The sequence below is a fragment of the Cucumis melo genome, chromosome 8 (genome assembly GCF_025177605.1).
Source record: "Cucumis melo cultivar AY chromosome 8, USDA_Cmelo_AY_1.0, whole genome shotgun sequence".
Classification (NCBI taxonomy): Eukaryota; Viridiplantae; Streptophyta; class Magnoliopsida; order Cucurbitales; family Cucurbitaceae; genus Cucumis; species Cucumis melo.
Window position 1 is genome coordinate 18,412,374 of NC_066864.1, and position 22,001 is coordinate 18,434,374.

The window sequence follows — 22,001 nt, forward strand, 5'->3', positions numbered from 1 at the left end:
GCAGTTGTTTCACGTCACATCAACTTCAACTACCACTTTTGTCTTTTAGTGAATCACCACACATTCTCTGATGTATCTTAGTCCAATATTGGGCGAAATCATCCCCGAGGTTACCCCACAAAATGCATGCGAAACTCAACAAATCTCGAGACTCATTCAACGAATCTTAGGGCAATTTCATCGATCTCGATTGAGATTCTTCATTTGCACTAGCCTAGATTGATGAAATTGTCGATATTCATCAAATGAAACCACATGCATTAATTTAAAATTTAGTTCTACATCCAACTATAACAAAAAAAACCAACTACATATTTTCCCATCCGCCTCATATTTCACATAAAACACTATAACACAACCTAAAATCCAACCCTAAACTATGGAATCGTCCAAAGTAATTCATATTCACAGATTTAAGTTCGAGGATGACTTCGTCTTGAAATTTTAGGGAGCAAAAATCAGAGAAATATTTTCAATTACGGGAGCAAACTTGTTTAGTCTTGGTCGAAATGAGCATAGGGTTTAGTGAGAATATCTAACATTCGGGCTTGTTAGGGTATTTTGGTCATTTGAGAATACCTTTTATTTTAGAATTTGAAAATAAAAACCCATAATCTCGGTGGCAATCTTGGGCGAGGCGGATCGAAAAATTATGTTGAAATAGTTTTTAAAAACTTGTGAAGAATCTCAATGTTGAGGTTGGCTGAAATGGACCAAAAACAAATTTACAATTTTTTTTAATGTGTGCTAGTATGTAAGACCAGAAGTATGATACTTCTCAAAAGTTAGGAATAAAATAGACCATTCGTACCAAATTCCCCTCCATTTCCATTTTCGCAAGTCCGTTCTGTTCTACTGCACTCCAATGGAAGAAGACGAAGGAGAACTTCTGCTATGGAAGTCAGACTTAGCACCTGAATCTATGGTTTCAGTCACAGTTGGCCGAGTTATGGCCACCTTACTCGTTGCTCGCCCAAAGAAGCTACACAACGCCGTTTCCGGTCTCTCACCCGACCACCGCCAAGGAGCTTCTTCACTAGGTCCGGCTCTCATTTCACTCGCTCATTGCATTCCTCTTTATTCGTTTCCCTTTCAGTATACACCAATTAATTTCACCGTTTCCAGATTCTATTCACCAATCTCTCTGGTTTCTACACCAATATGTCAAGGACGCTGTTCAAAACCATGTCTCTTTAGATGAAATCCTCATCCCCATGATTGAACACGTAATCTCTTTTCATCTTCTTTTTCTATGTTTGCACATAAGATATGCGAATCCGTTTGTAAAAATTTCAAGTGTAATCTTGCAGGCTCTGAGACTCAAGGATAAGAACTGGAAGCGAGGGGGCCAAGTTCTAGTACTTCTTAACTGGCTGTTCCTTGATGAACTTACTTTCCAAACGCTGATAAAAAATATTGCGGATATTATTGTGAGAAAGGATGATCGCTATGTCGCTCTTGGCTGGTGTATCCTTGTCCGTAGTCTTGTGGAGTTCGAGTCTGTCCCTTGTGAACTTCCATTGAACGGTAGTACTATCATTCTATGCCAAAATTTTTATTTTTGTTCATTCAGTAAAATGCTGATAAGATAATAACGTCCCTCTGTTTCTGGTGTTGTTTTCATTCTTTTTGTTATTTATTTTGGTTTATGGATAGGGTTAAGAGAGAGATTCAATGATATGTTGAAGGTACTCTGTTCGTGCATTCCACGTCTGACATGTATTTTAAGTAAAGGAAGGTAAATTCCTTCTCATAGTCTTGCCCGGATTTTAATTTTTATTGGTTTACATTTTCGAATGTCGTAAAAACTGACTAATGCTACAACGAGTTTCATCTTCTGTTATCAATATGTTTGTCATGCCTCGTTTCCTTTTGTAAAAAAATATGTTTGTCATGCTAATTTTCAAGACAAATCAAATCACCCCTTCACTTCTCATTGTGCAAGTCTGTCATTTACTTCTGTTTATGTCAGCTTTATTGGTTTTTACAGCTCACAAATGACTTGATTTTGCAGTATGCTACAGGAAGGGTTTGAGTTACCTTCTCGCCTTGCAGTTTGCGCTGCTGATTGCATCGTGTCTCTCACTAATGCACTGACCAGAAAGGCTGAGGTTCAAACCAGGCAAAAAAGATCAAATGCAAATTCATCGTATCAGCAAGTTACTATCTTTTCAAATACTGTTGATGACCAGCGAGAGAAACCAATTAGTAATGCTTCAAAAGATTCATACTTGGACATGGAGTATTTACTCTGGGATCAATTGAAGGATCTCGCAAAATTAGTACAGAGGCTTCTTGCAGTATGTTTCTGTGTACATGTTATTCTCTTGTTCTGTTTTGCATGGTACAGTTTTAATTTGTTACATGTTACTTGGAACCTAGGCCAGCATGCTGTTCTATCCCGGTTACTGCTTTTTTTGAAACGGAGACAAACTTCTTTATTAATGATTTTATCTTGGTTACTATTAGCACTTATGGAGTAAAAAAAACAAAACATATGGGAAATGATGTATAATTTTCTAATTGTAGATCATAATTACTGAGCTGAATTCCTATTTATAAAACCACGTTAGTTGCTGTAAGTTGATCCCATGCATCTTTATGTAAATATTATGTTGGAGTTAAAAAATTGAAATTAAAGTGTGGTTAAAATGCCATTTTGATCCTTGTACTTTGAGACTTTATTCTATTTTAGTTCATGTACTTTTAAAGGTCCAAATTTTGTCCCTGTACATTCTATAAATCATAAATCTTCTAAATAATGATTGACAAACATCTCGTAGGATTGTTTTGAAAAAAAGAATCTGTCAAATAATGATTGACAAGAACCACTACCTGATTTTGATCAAGTAATTTTTTCAGTGATTAACTCAACAATAATCTGACTAAATTATTGCATTCTACTAGTAACACGCTTGATTGGACTCCTCTCATGAATCCACTAAGCCACGTTGTAGTTGTACTCAATGAATCTTTACTACATTCTAAAGCTTGATTGCTTTGGATTAATGCAATTAAAACCATTCTTTGTGACCTATGGTTGGAAAGAAGTCAACATATCTTTCATGATTAATACCTTCCAGTTATAGAGTGTTTTCAATTAGCTTGTTTGAATGTATCTACTTGGTGCTCTGTTTCCAGATTATTTTGGGGGGTTTCTTTGTTTTCTTTTGAAAAGGAAATAAGAAATTTCATTGATAAAATGAGAAGAGACTGATACTCAAGGTGATAAAATGAGAAGAGACTAACACTCAAGGTGATAGAATGAGAAGAGACTAATACTCAAGGTATAATGAAACAAAGAAAGCCACTATATCCAATTATCCAAAAAAAAGAAAAAGGAAAAAAAAAAGAAGAAAAAATACAACCATTGCATCCAAACGCTACCGATTAAGAACTTGGAAAAACATTTGCATCCCATTGATCAAATATCGAATCAAGGACTGAATTAGCACAAATTAATTAGCAAGCGTTATTGGAAGATAAGGTAAATATGCTCTCTCCTCTTTTCTCTCTCCTCTTCATCAGTGTCTTTGGTCCATTTGTTACCTTTTGTTGATCAATATTTCCACCTTTTCTGGTCAGCAAGCAACCATCCCTTGAGCTCTTGTTCAAAAGAAAATACTAGAGCTGTAGTATTAACAAGAGAATACTAAATAGTATCATTCATTTCGAACTTTCTGTGAACAACAGATTCTATCCAGTCCGAGTCAGTATATGCCTCAATGGTTTTTCTGCCTATCTTTCTAACAACTAACCCTTTACTAGGTGTTGTTTTTGTTAGGATTTGTGGGTTTGGCTCTTAGGCCATTTATGGAAAGTTTACCATAAATCTTTCTTTTCCTTTTTTCTTTGCCCTTGTGCATTCTATTCAAGTTCCCTCATTGTACATTTGTAAATAATCAGAAAATAATAAAACTAAAAATATCGTGGTTTTTCTCCTGGTTCTCGGGTTTCCACATAAGCCTCGTGTTGGTGTTAATTGCTTTCAATATGGTATTAGAGCAAAGCAATAACGAAACCTTAGAAACCAACCTAGGAGAAACCTAGATCGAACTTGAACCCGCCGTCGCCGCCATAGAATAATTGCTCCAAAACCTTCAGAAATCGCAGATCTACCCAATGGGAGTAGCCGTGCAGCCATACGCGCTACTGTCTGACCAGAAAATGCCTCACAACCATTCTAAGGAAATATTTCAGATTTCTCAAATCCTTGATTTCAAACTCAAACCCCCTCTTCTTCTTTAATTGAATGATCTCATTAGTATCATTTCCAGATAGCACAATGTCATCGACATAGACAATCAATGCTGCAATTTTCCCTGCCTTGGAGATTTTGGTGAACAAGGTATGATCATAGTGCCCCTGATTGTACCCGTGGGACTTGATGAAAGTGGAAAATTTGTCAAACCATGCTCTTGGTGATTGTTTCAACCCGTATAAGGATTTTCGAAGCTTGCAAACCTGATTATTAAATTGAGCTTCAAATCCTGGAGGCGGACTCATATATCATTCCTCTTTAATATCCCTAATCAAGAATGCATTCTTAACAACAAGTTGATATAGGGGCCAATCTTTATACATTGCAACAAACAACAAAACTCTAACAGTGTTCACTTTGCAATAGGAGAAAAAGTATCAGAATATTCAATCTCACAGGTCTGAGCGAACCTGTTGGGACCCTCTCTTATGAAGTAACCAGTAAGCTTGCTTTATTGATATTAATGAAAGAATTACAATATCGAATTCTCTTCCTTGTTATTCTGTCTTCCAAGAATGAACATAGGAACCTTCTCTCATAAAACTTCTCCTCCCTAATGAGTATTCATGTGTTATTTATACTTTTCTGCTAACTAACTTTCTAACTATTTCTGTAACAAACTTCTATAACAGCCTAACTATTTATTTGATTGTTTAGGCTAACTAACTTGCTATCTATTTCTTTCCTCTATGGTTGTATTGATGTATTATAGGAGGTGGTGGTCTATTAGAACCCTTTTGCTTCTAACCTGGCCTTACGTTTGTCAATTGTACCATCTGCCTTGTATTTGAGAGCGAACACCCATTTGCATCCCACAGTTTTATGTCCCTTAGTTAGGGGGCAAATCTCCCTAGTCTTGTTTTTATCAAGGACCTTCATCTCTTCCATGATAGCATTCTTCCCCTCAGGACAATCTAAAGCAATGTGGATATTTTTTGGTATCACAGTAGAGTCAAGGTTGGTTGTGAAGGCTCCGAATTGAGGAGATAGGTTCTCATAACAAATGTAGTTATCAATAGAGTGTTTAGTGCAGGACCTGGAACCCTTTCTTAGTGCAATAGGCAGATTAAGAAAGGGATCAAACTTATTGATATTTTTTGAACGATCGTCCCTCATTTTTTGTAACTCTGACCTCATTATCAACATTACCCTATTCACCTATATTTTTAGGAATAGCTATCTTGGACCCGTCACTTTCACTCATTTTACTGTCAATATGTGAGTCAATAGAATCACTCTACCTTGATCTCGTATAGGTTCGAAATCTTGGATTGGAGTTGGCTGATTAGTAGGAGACCCAGCTTCCTTTCTAAGATTCCTCCTATAGTAGGTTTTCCAAGGAACTTGGTTCATAGGTACGATTGTGTAGTGAGGATTTGGGCTAGGTATGGTAATGAGAGTAGGACGGGTAGACTTTAAGGAAATCACCTAGTTAAAGTTAGACTCTTCACTCTCACTCTTCCCCTGAAGAAGGCTAACAGGAAAGAAGGGACGATCTTCGAGAAAGGTAACATCCATGGAGACAAAGTACTTACAAGAAGATGGGTGAAAGCATTTATAGCCTCGTTGATGCAAAGGGTAACAAACAAAAACACATGCTTGAGCTCGAGGAGTAAACTTAGATGGTTAGGGCCATGGTTATGAATGTAGGCTGTGCACCCGAATACCCGAAGAGGAACATCAGAGATGAGGCGGGTAGAGGGATACGACTCTTTAAGACACTCTAATGGGGTCTGGAGATGTAGGACACGAGAAGGCATTTAGTTGATAAGATGGGTTGCAGTGAGAACACCATCACCCCAGAATAGGAAGTAGAAAACATAAGAGAACGAGCGACTTCCAAAAAGTGACGTTTTTGCGTTTGGCTACCCCATTTTGTTGGGGGGTGTAGGCGCAAGAACTTTGGTGGACAATGCCTTTGGAAGACAAAAACTCATTGAGGGTGTGGTTTTGGAACTCTCGACCATTGTCACTCCGTCAAATAGCAATATTTATGTTGAACTGTGTTTCTACGGTGTTATAGAAGTCTCGGAAGATGTAGGTGACCTTAGATTTGTTGGAGACAAGAAAGACCCAAGTAAGACGGGTGTGGTTGTTATCTTGGATGGTTCTTAGACATCACTATGAACAAGAGTGAAAGGGTGACTTGGTTTGTATGGTTATGAAGGAAAAGAAACCTGGTGTTGTTTAGCCCGAATCATACATCACAAGATAATGTCGACACATTAATTTTAAAGAAGAGATAAGGAAATAAATGTTTCATGCATTGGAAATTAGGGTGGCTTAAACGAAAATGCCACATCAGACAGTCTTGTTCAGAAGTAGTAGAATAGGAAAATAAAAAACTAGTCCTAGAAGTTCTACTAAAAGAGGTGTCATCATCAAGGAGGCATAGTCCCTTATTATGTCGAGCGGTGGCAATCATCTTCCCCGAGCTCAATTCTTGGAAAGAGATGGGATCGGGTAAGAATATTGTTTTGCAGTTTAGCTCATGAGTAATTTTGCTTATAGAAAACAAATTATAAGAAATTCTAGGCATATGCACAGGAAGAAATCTTCCACTTTCTAGAAATGGGGCCAAGGAGCCATATGCAATTCTAATTGTTTCGATGCCAACACAAGGAATATACGACACAAAATGTTCAGAGGACCTAGTCAAATGATTTGTGGTGCCATAATCCAGAATCCAGGGGTTCTCCATCAACACTAATAAGACCGAAAGATTGAGGTATACCTGATTAGACAGTGACACCTGAAATAGGGGGACTGGGATCGGTTTGGTTCTATGTGGATCAGGTGATTGAGAAGGTCCAGCAGACTTACTCACATACGCCACCCTATGTTCTGTTTGTTGTTGGGAGGGCATTTCTTACCTCCCGGGGGACGACCATGTAACTTCTAAAACTGTTCTTTGGTTGCCATTGTCTTTTGCAAAAAACTCACAGACCTATTGGTTTCCATTGTGCTCGTCACTGCCACTAGTAGAGGACCTCACACTAAAAGCATTGGAGTCAATAGTTGGAGTTGTATAAATACTCATAGCACTTGTGCGATCTTCCTTGAGGCGAATTTTAGAAGACTTCCATCAAAGAGGGAATCGGTTTCTAGTCTTGTATACGCCCTCAAATTACATCAAACTTAGGATTAAGACCAGCAAGAAAGTCATAAATCCTGTCAATCTCTTCAATTCTATAGTACTGCAAACCATCACTGGGACTACTCCAGACTAGTTCTCTGTATAGGTCTATTTCCTACCAGATAAGAGAAAGCTTATATTTTTTTGAAAAGGAGACGACCTCTTTATTAATATTAATATAACAATAACGAGACAAAAGCTCATAGTACAAGAGAATTATAAAATAAGCATGTAACCATGGATCAGGAGGTGCACCTGAACATCTTAACTAGGTTGACACCCCTATAGCACCCTCATCATATCCAACCAAGCTAAAATCCATAATGAAGGAGTCATGTTCAAAGGCAAAACAAAAGCAAAAGAAGTACAGAGAAATACAAATTCAAAGACAAGACTAAAACAGATTAAACATCCTTCTAAATAAAAGGCGACCGAATAGGCATAAAACTCGCATTGAGACATACTCGAGATCCTTGGAGAAAGAACAGCACGAGGAGGCTGAAATGTGGTGACTCCACTAGGATCTTATGCTAGGAAGTTTGCTCTGAAAATATCTTTGGAATCTTCCCAAGTCATTATGACTGCTAGAAATTGTCTTGCGAAACTTAATTACCTCCAAAAGAGCATGGCTCCAAAATGAACTTTGATAAAGAAATAAGTTCTAGTAAAAAACACCATTTCTTTATGATCATACAGTCTATATTCAAATGTGATCTAGAAATCTTTTTACAAATGGTTCATAAGCATCAAAAGAGCAAAAGATTTTCACAAGGAATCGAGGAATTTGGAATAAAACTTTACTTGTTGATACTTGTACCCAAAACAAAACCGGGGTGATCTTCATTTGCTTCCTAACTACCATTTTTTTTTAACTCCTAGCTCCCTTTAATTCCAGAAGGACTTTCAATGCACTATCACATCCAAGACTATTTACAATGCTGGAGAAAAAGTTTAAAGAACTCAAATTAAAGATATACCACAAGCTTCGATGATGTCATGCAAGACCCTAGAAATGCTTCTCTTGAGCCTTGACTGAACAAACTCCAAAAGACTCAGAATTGAAAAGAGCAGTCCAAACATTGTTGAAGGTAGTCTTTTTCCTTATAAAATGCTTCAAGAAAAAGTTTGGGGGACAATAGTTCTTTTTAGCTTTATTAAAACGAGCAGACAAGAGAGTAGACGTTCTTTTTTCTTTGATGACCGAGTAGAAGTTCATTTTTCTTTGATGACTGACTTGCTTGATATAGTAATTGGAGAAGGAGCAAGGGTGTCAACTTTTGATTAACCGAGAGGAGAGAGATTGTTAAAGGTTGGATAAAGATGACCTGGTGACGCTGTTATCAATAGGAAAGATACAACTGTTTTTCTTTTCTTTTCTTTTTTTTTTTAGAGTTGGGTGACCTTTGCTCTCCTTTTTTTTTGTCTTTTCACTTGCTATATTTTAAAAAATAGGACACTTTGGAGGATGCCTGGGACTCACTAAATTAATGTCACAGCTGTCTTCTACACCTTTTTCTCTCTTCTTTAAAGTCATCTCCTCGTTTTCTTGCGGTTTAAATGCAACTCCCATCTGAATTTATTATTGGCCTTCGTGGTGGTTAATGTCTTGTTGGCTTTCTTGTTCTTAGAAACAGCATAATTAATATCTTTATTGCTGCAAATATGTGACTGTTGGACTCCTTCAAGTGACTTTTCAAATGGAATACAATTAAAAGAAGTCTCCTTTGGTGGGGAAACTAAGCCTCTCTTGATTGGTGGTTCTGATTTTGAACGTCTTTTGGAATTCTCTGACTTTCGTTTGTCTTCTGCCATCTGTTTACCAACGGAGCTACCAATAGCTGGAGGTTGAGGAGGAGACTTCCCAGAAATTGACGTTGCTTTACATTTCCGGTGCATTGTTGTTGGCCTCTGATGAAGATGATTGAACAGCCTTTTAGACAACTTATTGTTCCTTTGCGTGCTTGGGATGGAGTTAGAAGGAAGAAGAAATTCAAACTTGGAGCTAAATGAAACTTCCTCTATACTTTCATCCTTCATAACTTGGTTTAATCTGACAATATTTAATGAATTTGAGAAATCATGAGTAAATAAATTACCTTATACTTTGCTGGGTGGATTGGAAATAGAAATATCCCCAAAATTCAAAAAAGTAGAAATATCTCAATGGTTGCCGGAATGAGACCACACATATTCTCCTTCGCTTGAATCTTGACTTTTGAGACATTAAAATGAAGTTGATAGTTTCAGTTGCAATATTTTCTAAACTTCCAAAATGAGCTCCAATCACTTCAAAAGTTTTATTACACCAATAATCAAGAGGTAGATTTTGTATTGTAATCCACCCTCCATAGCCTTTCGAATATAGCGGTCTTCCATGGATGTGACTATTTCACTTTTCAAACTTTAAATGAAAGGTTCCAAAATATTGCCATTTGCCTGGATTTTCAATGAACTCCTTCAAAGGACCACATTCCAATTCAATTAGAGCATTTTTTGCAAATAAAGGGTTGATGATAACTTTTGAATCGAAAAAGAGGTCTAATGCTTTATTAATTTTTACCCAACTATCAAATTCAAAAAGTTTTGAAACAACCCAAAGATTATCAAAATCTGCTTTGAAGACTATCGAATTCTTAATCCCCCAATATTTGCTTGAACTCTGTGATGCAATATCGGAGAAAGAGATCTTGGATGTCTCTTTTGATTATGCTATCTCTGCATAGCTTCCTTTCATACTTTTAATCGGCTGCTTCGAAATGGTGTTGAACTTGGTTTGGGAGGAGAACCAGATTTTGTATTCATGGATGTCCTTGAAGTCTCCCAACATTTTTCCAAAGCTTTTCCATTCCTGTTTATCTTCACCAATGGGGATATGAATAAATGATCTCCCTTCCGTACTAGGCCATGCAATGCATCTCAGAACCCATTCATTTTTGGTTCTGAATTTGGAAGTTTCAATCCTTCCACACTCAACTTTTTCTTTCTTATAGATATACTCCTTCAGATTTCTTATTCAAATCTTTCACCATTTCAATGAACCATCTAAGTTGAAAGATTGATAAAGTCATAGTAATTTTAGCTTCAACATCTTCAACATGAAAAACTTCATCTTCATGCTAGATGTAGAAAAACAAATTGTCGATTTTGCAGCTTTTTACTTCCATCTTGTGAGTTAAAAATGGGTGCTAGGAAAATGCTAGAGTACTCGGCGATGTCTAGCAGTGTCTACCGGAGAGGGTAATTGGCAATGAAGTTGAAGGGAAGGAGGAGGAGAGAGAAAAGAGGAGAGAGGGAGGGGAGAAAGGGAGAGAGAACTTACCTTTGCACACTAATTTCATTTCTATAAGAGAAAGCTTCTTAAAAAAGGATGTGACATCCGTGGTTTCTTGCTTGCATTCTTGAACCTGCATCCTCAGCGCGTATAGGTGAGAGGCATTAAGAGGTTGGGGTAAAGTGTCTGGGCCGTGTCCCAAATATCTTTGGCTGTTGTAGCATATAATAACGACTTGCCAATTTGGGGTTCCATACTGTTGATTAATATGGATCGAAGAATAGAGTCCTCTGCTTCCCAGTATCATTTCTATGGGTCGCCTGGTGGAGGATGAGGTATTTCCCTCGTCAAAAAGTCAAATTTATATCATCCTTAAAGGTCCATCACTGATTGAGACCATGAGGAATAGTTTTGCCATTCAATTTTTCCCTTGAAAGGTGATATCCTGTAGACTGAGCCGCTCTATTAGTCATATAAGGAGAGGATAAAGTAGGGAATGAGGTATCAGATTCTCAAAATACATGGATATAGGAGTATTGGATGTCGTCTCTAAGGTAGCCTCAATTGCTATAATATGTTGTTGAAGCCCTTCCAGTTGCTGTTGAGCTATTCTCGAGAAAGCTTGCACATTAAGGTTGGAATGTGCCAAAGATTCACCAACATCAAATGTTGAGTGAATCTGAGGATTCCTAACATCAGGATGATAACTTAGGTTAGTGGGTGGCAGTGCATACAAATTTGACGACAGAAGTGGTGGTGGCCGGTCGGAATTAGGTGGCAGTATATAAATTGGGACGTGGGAAGAAGGGGGTGCATAGATGGGATGGTTGACACTGTTTGAGGAGGAAGGACCGGTGTGTAGCAGTGCGGACGACGACGAAATCAATTGGATCACATTTTCCGATGTTGTCTGGAGGCGGCGTAACCATTCGTTCGTGGTAGCACCGATTTGAGCATCGGCGGCGGCGCTAAAAATAGCGGCCGTCTCCTCTATTTGATTTCCATCACTGGTTGTGTCTTATAGGGTTTCTAGGGTGTGTTAGTGCCCCTCTCTCATACCATATTGAAAGTAGAGACAAAGAACAAACACCGATTTACGTGGAAATCTGAGTACCGGGAGAAAAACCATGATATTTTATTCTTATATTTTCTGATAAATTACAAAGGTACAATGAAGGATATTAAATAGAATACACGAGAGTATAAGAAAAAAAGGAAATAAAAGATTTATGGTAAACCTTCCATAAATAATTTTTCCATAAACACCCTAATAGTCGAGCCCGCAAATTCTAACTAAAACTAACCAGCCTGTGAAGCCTCAGGATGAGTATGAGGTTGAAAATTTTCAAATGCCACAAGGAAATCTCTGATCATTTCCTAGAAAACTAACCACCATTTTTTTTTATCAAATCCATCAGGTTCATGAAGATTTTTTCCTCTCCAGTGGCTGGCCAAATTGCACACTCGAAAAACCAACTAGACTGACTTTGGACTTTGCTAGCTGAATCACCCCACTGTCATTTTTCTCTTTCCTTTGGGAGAATTTCTTAATGGGAGATTGTAGCATCTTCACTATTCTGGCTTCTTTTTCTTTTATTTTTTCCTTAAAAAGACCCAAAACTGTATTTCGATCCAAGAGGCAAGTTGATTTAATTGTACTGATATACTTCCCTTGTACTTCAGTGGAGCAAGAACAGTCGGCCTTTGCATGCAAAAGGTCTAGAGCAAGTGCTTAAGTGGTTGGATGAGATAAATTTGCATTATGGTAACTTCCAAGATGAGGCAGGTCCTACACCTAGTAAATTATTTGAATCATATCTTTTTTGATCAGTTAATGTTGTATGTTAAATTATTTGTTTGTTTTGCCATAGGGAAGGTTAAATCTAAGATTCCTCGAACTGGATCCCTGCTACTTTCTTCTTGTTGGAGGCACTACAGCATCTTATTATTTTTGGAAGATCGCCTATTTTCTCAGCATTACAAAGAATGGTTGAACCAGTACTTGTCGGGCATTCAGGTTAAGTATTTACATCACGATTCATTTAACATTTTGATTTTAGGTAGTTCAGTTTGTTAGTTGTTCAAATATTGAGTTTTCTATCTTTAGAGTAACTGATGGGATCCTCGAATTTGTCCTTTTATTTATTTTTTTGTTTTGCTTTCATCAAATATGCTCTTTTTGTTCTCCAATTATTTTGTATATTTGCCTCGAGTGTTCTTTTTCGTTGTCTACTTGGATTTGTATGTAAGCATCATGCAAGTCTATGAAGTTGTTCTTTAGTTAGGGAAGAAACGTAAATGTTTATTTCTTGGTGGATCAGAACTCATCTGATATTTTCTTAATCTTACCCAGGCGGTTGCCTGGTTTGTCCTTTAGTTCCTACATCTGTTACTAGAAGTAGCTGACATTATGGTGAACATCCCTTTCGGTAATTCTCCTCACTATGTTAGATAGAACAGGAGATTCCTATTACGATTGAGCTTATCAAGTCCCATGTCTTTGGAGAAATTTGAAATCAAAAGCACGAAACCAGGCAATCAATTACCCAAATAAAGTTGACTTACGGTTATGATCCAACTAAAGCTTGGTTCAGGGATTGCACCTTTGTTAAGAATTCTATCCTTCACTACTTTTTGCTGAAGTGTCTGATTTGTTGTTCTATGAGACTATGAGCCATTCTATGCATGCCATCGGACATTACAACGTACTAAACAATGGGGTAGAGGTGTCGTCTTACACTAAAAAGCAAAAAAAAAAAAAAATATTAGTGATGCATCTGTTCTACGTTCTTGAGATGTTAATTTGACTATAATTGCTTGCTTGTGGCTTGAGGTTATCTATTCTAAGAGAATCAAAGATTATAGTATTCATTTAATTTCGAATTATGGCCTTCTGAATTTTATATGTTATTTTCTTTCTCAGTATTATTCAGGCCACCACACTGAGGAAACTATAGGAAATAAGAAAGCTAGAGAGACCATGATTTTTTTCTTGAATTGTTTATGCCTTCTATTGGGACGGCTTGACAGCAAAAAAATTGAAAGCACTGTTTCAGAATATGGAACTCAGATTTCTCAGGTTCTGCTATTGCAGGTAGTTTTTAATGCAAACATTTAAGCTGCTAATTATAATGTCTGAAGAAGATAGTATGGAGACTTTCATCTTTTAGTTAAATACATGTTGTATTGGGAACTCTTTTATGGAAAGTTCTATAGTATTTATTATTTTTGGAGATACAGTATTTTTCTTTTTCCTGAAAGCAACCCAAGAATGGGTAAAGATAAAAAGAATTTTAACTGAGGGAGCTAATTATAAAAGGAAAGGACAGCTAAGAATAATTAAAAGATGAACGATTACGAGTTTGTTTGGTAGGCAACTCAAATTTTGTTTTATGTTCTCAACTTCACTGAGTTTATCGAATATGTGTTCGGTTGAAAGTTTGGATTATGTTTTCAAAAATTGTTTATGAATTTTGTAATCTAGATTTGTTTTTTTTTAAAAAGGAAATGAGTCTCATTTACGAGGCAAAAGCTCAAAGTACAAGAGGATTGTACGAAGAGAAAATAATACTAGGGATCAGCAAACAAACCCGGACATCTTAACTAAGTTGACACCCCTTTGCGTCCTCATCATATCCGAAAAAGGAAAAATAAAACAAAACTATAGGAAGATGTAAAATGATGTCAAATGGAGGCCTCTACAGCAACAAATATCAAGCAAATCAGAACAGAACAAAAACCATGATCAATGTCTAATACACCATAGCTGGACTCATTTATCTTGGAAAATAAAAGCCGGCCAGTTTACTTGAACGCCTTGTGTGGAATAATCCTGGAAACCCTTGGCGGTGGAGCACTATGATGAAGCGTTTAGCCGAGCAAACTCAAAGCAGTCGAATCATCTTGAGGCCTTGTTGTGGAAAACTTGCTGATTTCTTTCAGACCATAATTTTACAAGTAGGGCCTTCACTGCTTTGCACGATAATAGCAAAGAAGTTTTCTTCAAGACTGGGCTAACATAGAGTTTTCTGCACGTTATCTCTTAAGTTGCCATCAAAAACCCAACTGAGGTAGTTTACTGCATAAGGGCAATCGAAGAAGATTTGCTGAAGGTCTTCCTGATTATTACAGCATAGATGGCACATATGGGGTGAGAGACAGTGGGAAGGCAACTTTTTTTGCAGAATAGAGGCACAGACTAAATTGACTTATGTGCAAAGTAGCATCAATGGGAGAGGCAGTTGAGAGATGATTAATCAAAGATTTAACAGTGAAGGAATCTTCTGGTTCTAGGGACCAAACTCTCTTATTTGGGGAGGAGTTTACCACTTTTACATTAAATTCGGGGACTTCCTCTTCTTTCAGTAACCTTTTGAAGTAAACTGACCAAGAGCTGGTTTGACTTTCCCAATGCTCGGCGACTGATCCTTTTGGTGTAAGGGCAATATGGAATAATCTTGGGAACTTACTATTTAGTGGAATAACATCCAGCCATGGATCTGTCCAAAAGAAAACTCTGCTGCCATTGCCCACTCTAAGCCAATGCTTCAACTTGGTGCAATTGTCTAGATATACTGATCCATGGACTTCTTATGCTCAAGTACTCCTTCCCATTTGTGTGCCAATGGAAGGGATGGCTACCGTGTATGCTTTTTACCACTTTACACCACTGGGTATTCTGCTTTGACATAAACCTCCAGGCCCATTTTGATAAGATAGCCAAATTCCTTATTTTCACGTTGCTTAAATCGATCGAGACCGCCATCTCTTTGTGCTTTGGTGAGTTTGTTCCATTTAACCAAGTGATTCAGCTTCTCCCCGCTGTTACCTTCCCAGAAGAACTTTCTCATAATTTTTTTCCAAGGTACTGGATATAAAGCTGGCATGAGGAAAGTGGACATGTAATATGTGGGGAGGTTAGAAAGGACTGATTTGCATACCATTCTTCTTTCTTGAGAGAGATTATTTCTCCTCCACTTGCTTAGTTTTCCTTGGCTTTTGTCTATGATGGGCTGCCAGAATGAGAAACTTTTTGGGTAACCTCCAAGTGGTAGACTGAGGTACATGATGGGGGAGTTCCTCTATCTAGCAACTTAGCCTTGAGGCCATTTCAGCAGTCTTTCTTTTCTCAATATTGATCCCACAAATAGAAGACTTTTCCCAATTAACTTTTTGGCCTGAGCACCATTTGAATAAAGACAAAGTCTTTCGAAGACTTTCCATCATTGCCTCGTCATGTTGATAAGTCAGATAACAACTGAACAGTAGGAAAATAATTTTTTAAGTGATTCAGAGGAGTTTAAAATTCAAAACCTTAGTAGACATTCGATTGGTTAGGAATATAGCTGTAAGGACTTTTGTCACCCCAAAAGTGTCTATTCTTTATCGAAGCAATAACATTCTGCTGAGGACTATCACGACATGTGGCTTGATGAACAATACCCTTTTTGTCTAAGAAATTGGTTAATTGTTCGTTGAAATATTCAGTACTATTATCATAGTGAAAGATGCAGATTTTAGTTTGGAACTGACAGTGTTGTAAAAGGTGCGCGCAAAGTGCAACATGGGCGCGCCTTGGATAGGCGAGGCACATTGAACAAGGGGCGTACCTTTGCTTGCCTTCCACAAAACGCCTATTAGGGTTTTTGCCTTTTTTTTTTTTTTATAAATCCATTAAAATGGTGTAGTTCAAGATACAATATAATATATTTGCACGTAAGCTGGCCTAGACACTCACGGATATATATAAAAAAGATATAACATAATATATTTATAATTTTTAACCTAATTTTATAAATCCATTAAAACGGTGTAGTTTAAGATATAATATAATATATTATATCTTAAACTTCTATTTATTCTTCTACCCGCTCCTTCTTCTTTGTTAGTTTCTGGATGGAGTTCATAGTGGTGCTAAGGGGGCTTTTAAGTTGCCCAGCTGCATCTACTGTTCCATATCCGTATGTTTTTTTGTTTCTCATGTAATTTGACCATTAGTTTCGTCTCATTTTCTTAACGAAGAGAATTGTTTCTTGTTAAAATAACAATACTTTAAGTATGTGTTCATGCTTTCTTGGTTACATTTTTTTTTCTTTTTTCTGTTTTAAGTTCCATAGTACAGATGAAGATGTCATTGACGAGGTGGTTAGCATATTTAAGGCAGTTTTTCTTAATTCAAAATTATCTTCTGGAGGCAGTATCACTGACCACAGGCAACTGGATTCTGTGATGCCATTGTTGCTTAACCTTCTAGATGAGCGGGATGTCACCGCTAGAGCTGTCATCATTCTCATTGCTGAATCTTGTTTGATGTAATCTATGCCAATGCCCCTGTCTCTGTCTCTTTCTGTCTCTTTCTGTCTCTGTCTCTAAAGTTAAGGAATTTATGCTTTTTTTTTTTTTTTTTTTTTTTTGTTTTACTTTGACCTGCTGGGTTTATCAGGAGCAGAGATAATCAGTTCCTTTTGGAAGTCTTTAAGAGATTTGATTCTGATAGTATCATGCAGAGGAGGAATGCTATTGATGTGATATCTGAAATTGTTCAGATGTCATCAAATACAAGAAATTTACTTACTCAGTCAGCATGGTACATATGCACCTTGTCTTTTCATTTTTTTCATTTTCCCGTGATTAAATATTTTTAGCACAGTAATAGCTTTTTCTGACTTTAATTGTTACTGCAGGCAAGATATAGCTAACCAGTTAATTAAGTGCCTGGAAGATGAAGAAATTCTGATTCGTAAACAGGCAGCTGATTTGCTTCCTTGTGTTGGTTAGTTTTGATACCACTAATTGTTCGTATTAATCTTCTCTTTACCCTTATGGCTATGTGCTCTGTGAAGTGAACCATTCTATTACTGGACATTTAAGTCTCCGTATGCATAGAGTGTGATGGGTTTATTACCTTAGAGAAATCAATAGGATTAGAGAAATCATTAAGTAATAGGATTAGAGAAATCACTAAGTAATAGGTCTTTTTTAATTAACCGTGGAGCTTCAATTGACTCAATATCACCGAAATTAAGGGAAAAACTTCCTCTTGGAATGTTCTTTATCTCAATGGTGGCTGGTAGGAACCCACATAAATTCTTTCTCATCTGAATTCTGGCTTTAGAACAATCAATTAAGGTTAAGGGTATCTGGAGCTATTTCTTCCAAACCTCCAAAGTACTCACAAATTGCTTTGAAGACATCTTTCTTCCATAAGTTAAGAGGGAGGTTCTTAACCGAGAGCCACAACTTATGGAAGGTTCTTAACTCAGAGCCACCCTCCAAACCCTGTGATATGTGTTGCTCTGCTATGCTTATCATCATCCCATTTCTCAAATAATAGATGAAATTTTTGGTAGTTAACCTTTCCTTTTGTTACTTTAATAACGGCTTTATCGGCATAGAACGGGTTAATGTTGATATTGATGTTGAACAAGTTTTCAAGATGGGCTTTTATGTCCTTCCTTTCATTGAATGCAAATAAATGTGATAATATCTAAAGATTAGAGAAGTCTTCCTTAATGCAATCGTTTGATTTTCGGACCCAATGTCTTTCACCCAAAAACTTGGAGTGCCTTGTAATAGCTTCCATGAACTATTCAAGTTGGAGATTAGACACTTTGAGAATTTTCTTAAAATCCACACCCTCAATATGGAAATATCCTCTTTCAAACCATATGCAGTAAAACGAATCTCAGAATTTGCAGCTTTTCACCTCCATGTCTGAAGTTAATATCTTTGCCGATTAGGGGATGCCAAAGCCGAGGAGAGAGAGGAGAGAGAGGAGGGATGGGAGAGGGGAGAGAGGAGAGAGGACTTACCTTCGTTATTAAATTTCTCCTAGTCAACTTCTATCATTTTGTTTATCGCTGATCTTTGTTTTCTGTTCTTTTTCATTAATTTTATGCTGCAGAGCCAGCTTTGTTTTTACCTTCCTTAGTACGTCTTGTCTACTTGTCAAATGATGAAGTTCTAGCTTCAGCCAGAGAGGCTCTCATTGGGGTGCTCAAATGTCATAATCAGAACATTGGAGCAATTTTGATGCTACTTGACTGTGTTAGGTATTTTGTTTTTTATCATCTTATCATTAAGATCAAATTGGGTAAAAATAGGAGAATCATTTTCTTTATAGTGCTGTTGTTCTTTTTCTTTTATTTTTGTTTCCTTGTAATTTTGGACATCAGTCTCTTTCCATTATATCAATGAAATGTTTTTCTCCTTTATTAAAAAATAAAACTGATGGAGGTTATTTCTTATGTTTTCTTCTAGAACGGATGCGAGCCTCTTTATTAAATGTATTTACAAGTGTGACTAATGCTCAAAGTACATGAGAATTATACTAAGAGCGGAAAAAGTGATCACGAACAAAACTACAGACAAATTGAACAAACAAAAACAACACAAGTGAAACCTAGAGCAAAAAAGAAGAAAAATAAGAACAAAGCAAACTTAGAACTGTCCACAAGAATCCCAAAAACAGCTGAAGATTGCAGACTAAAAGCTTCAAAATGGATGGGAGGAGAACACCAAGGGAGAGCAAATAGCCAAGCAGCTTGTTGATGAAAAATATGCCTCCTAAGTGTCCTTAAATCTTTGAGTGAGTGACTAGAACCAGAATATTTGAGAAGAACTTTAGAGGGCCAAAATAATAAAAGCATTCATCAAACCTCTCTTGATCCACTAACACAACTCAAACCAAAACAATTCCACTTTTCTCAACAATGGACTTCAAGTGACTGGAATTTAACGGTGCTGAGCTTTTGAAAGAAATAAATAGGCCCGCTTCTTAGCAATTAGATCCTCCTCTGATTGAAACATGGTATTGAGATTAGATTCTAAAGGATCCTTAGTCGGCTGGTGATCCTTCCCTGCTGTCTTTGGCATATTTTCAGCTTCCTCGCTGCTCACACTAAAAGGAGAGTCGAAATCTGACTCTTCTTTTTTAATGAAGCGAATGGAGTTTGGGTAGGAGCACCTCTAAAGGTAGAAGAACCTCTAAAAAATTTTACATTTGAATTAGGCAAATAGAAAACTGAGTATTTAGAATGAGGATGAACCGATCTCTGAGGAGCTGACTTATTTGATTACGAAGGGGCTTGCAAAAGGGCACAATTTGCCTCCAAAAAACCAGGGGTCTAATCCAAAATCTTTTTTTTTTTTTTTGTGAACTTTTTTTTAAAGTTTTCCTTCTAACAAAATGCTTTGGGAAAGTCTTGAAGGAATGTGGGAGAACCCTTGATTTTGGATGTTTAAACTTGGCCTTTGGCCAAGATTTGGCCGGGGGAGAGAGGGAAGAAAAAGAAAAGAGCAGCAAAGGAAGAGTTTGAAGATGGAGCTTTTTCAGAGGGGATTTCAGTTGGCACAGAATCTGCAGTGGGGATGAAAGCAAAAGACCTGCTTTTCCATCTGTACTGACACTTGAAATTCCAATTCGTAATAAAATATGCTTAGCCAAAAAATTCTCTTTCCTCTGTAAAGGCTACTCTTCGACTTTCCCTGCTTTTTTCCTTTCACTTTTGGAGACCTTTTTCTTTTTCTCTCTCCTCTTTAAAAATGGCTCTTTAGTGGCCCGTGACTTTTGGACTTTCTTTTGGGGGCTTACAACTGGCGAATTTTGAGAGGCTTTTTGCGCCTAGTGGATTTGTGACCCTTGGACTACTTTCAAGAACTCCTCGCATTGTCCTAGCTTCTCACTTTCAACAAACATGGGTTTGATCGATACCCCTTGAATCTTCCATCGTCGGCAGGAAGAAAGCGGTCGGGGGGAGTCCATATTTTTAGAATCTAGTGGGATCTGAATCTGGTTTTCTTTTTGAAGTATCAACGAACAAGATGTGAATGGATTTGTTGAAAAATTTTCTGGGTTACAAGGGGTAGCTTTACAAGTCCCTTTTAAAATGGAATGGGAAGAATTTAACTCTTCTTCAACCAAAACTTGCTTTAGACGAGCCAAGTCGATTGGGTTGGAGAATCTTTTATAAATAAAGCACCTTGAACTTTGATCGGAGGTTCCAAACATTCAATATCTCCAAAATTCAGAAAAATGTTACCTATTTTTTCATGTGAGATTTCTATAGTAGATGGCATAAAACCACATAAATTTTTCTGAACTTGAATTTCTGCTTCAGCAACATTAACAATGTTCATTGTTTTTTTTTTTTTTGAATGGAGAAAAAACTTCTTTATTAATAAGAATTCAAAGTACAAGAGAGTTATACAAAGAGAGCAATAAAGAAGATGTAATCGAGGGAGTCCTAAGGGGATTAGGAGGCTCACCCGAACATCTCAACTAACAATGTTCATTGTTTCATTTTCAATAGATACTTACCCGAGCATCTCAACTAACAATGTTCATTTTCAATTAAAATCTTACCCTTAAACAACTGGAGCCGGCAAACCTTGGAAGCTATTGTGTCTTATTTCGGCGGACTAGTATCTATTGAAAATGAAATAATATTCGCCAAAATAAGACACAATAGCTTCAAAGGTTTGCCGGCTCCAGTAGTTTAAGGGTAAGATTTTAATTGAGATACACCCGCCAAAGCCCTTCACTGCTTCCGAATTTAATTGCTTGTTCCACCCTTCTAATTTGAAATGAAAATTGCGACAAACTTGCCATTTCCCCGGATATTCAACAAAGTCTTCCACCTCACCTTGATCCAAATGGAGTGAAGCACTTTTCACAGACAAAGGATTCATAATGACATCAGAACCAAAGAAAAATATTAGAGTGCTAGCTATTTCTGTCCATTCATCAAACTCAAACAGTCTTGTAATAATCCAAAGATTGTTGAAATCAATTTTGCAAACTTCTGGGTTCTTGATAATCCAATAATGGTTCATGCTCTGTTTGTTGGGTGCTAGAACAGGGGAAGGAATGTAACTCATCGGCTTCACCTTTTCTGCATAACTATCCTTCAACACCTTAAAAAATTGCTCCTCAATCTTCTTACTACTTATTGATGACCTTAAATGGGATGCGTACCAATTCATGAATTCATGTTTTGACTTGAAGCCTCCTAACATTTTGACGTACAAAACCCAACCCTGTTTATCTTGACCCGAGGGAATATGAATGAAGGATCTACCATCTGTATGGGGCCAAACAACGCAACTCATTACCCAGCCAAACATAGCTCTGAATTTAGAATCTTCAACCATTCCATTTTCAACTTTTTCATTTTTGAAAAAGAATCTCTCTTTGGTTTTTGGCTCAAAACTGAAATGGCTTCTTGAAACCATATAAGCTGGAGGTTTGATAATGACAGTATTAAGTTGGCTTCTACATCTTCCACTTAAAATGATCCATCCTCTTACCAAATGCGGAAAAACAGGTTATCAAT

At 37.1% G+C, this 22,001-nt stretch overlaps 1 protein-coding gene across 10 annotated transcripts in view; it reads left to right on the forward strand.

Annotated features, from left to right (window-relative positions):
• Positions 1-739: 739 nt before the first annotated feature.
• LOC103486160 (uncharacterized) overlaps positions 740-22,001 on the forward strand; it is a 62,603-nt gene continuing 41,341 nt past the window's right edge. For 3 of the 10 annotated variants that reach the window (XM_008444022.3, XM_051089152.1, XM_051089154.1), the window contains exons 1-12: positions 743-1,040; positions 1,126-1,226; positions 1,311-1,527; positions 1,657-1,738; positions 2,015-2,300; positions 12,352-12,454; positions 12,540-12,685; positions 13,592-13,762; positions 16,777-16,979; positions 17,111-17,254; positions 17,352-17,440; positions 18,572-18,719. In XM_008444022.3, the coding sequence (XP_008442244.1) occupies positions 866-1,040; positions 1,126-1,226; positions 1,311-1,527; positions 1,657-1,738; positions 2,015-2,300; positions 12,352-12,454; positions 12,540-12,685; positions 13,592-13,762; positions 16,777-16,979; positions 17,111-17,254; positions 17,352-17,440; positions 18,572-18,719 (1,865 nt within the window). In that variant the 5' untranslated portion in view covers positions 743-865. Of the gene's footprint in view, positions 1,041-1,125; positions 1,227-1,310; positions 1,528-1,656; positions 1,739-2,014; positions 2,301-12,351; positions 12,455-12,539; positions 12,686-13,591; positions 13,763-16,776; positions 16,980-17,110; positions 17,255-17,351; positions 17,441-18,571; positions 18,720-22,001 lie in introns of all 10 variants that reach the window. The other 7 variants (XR_007823244.1, XR_007823243.1, XR_007823242.1 and 4 more) reach the window with 5 other exon arrangements.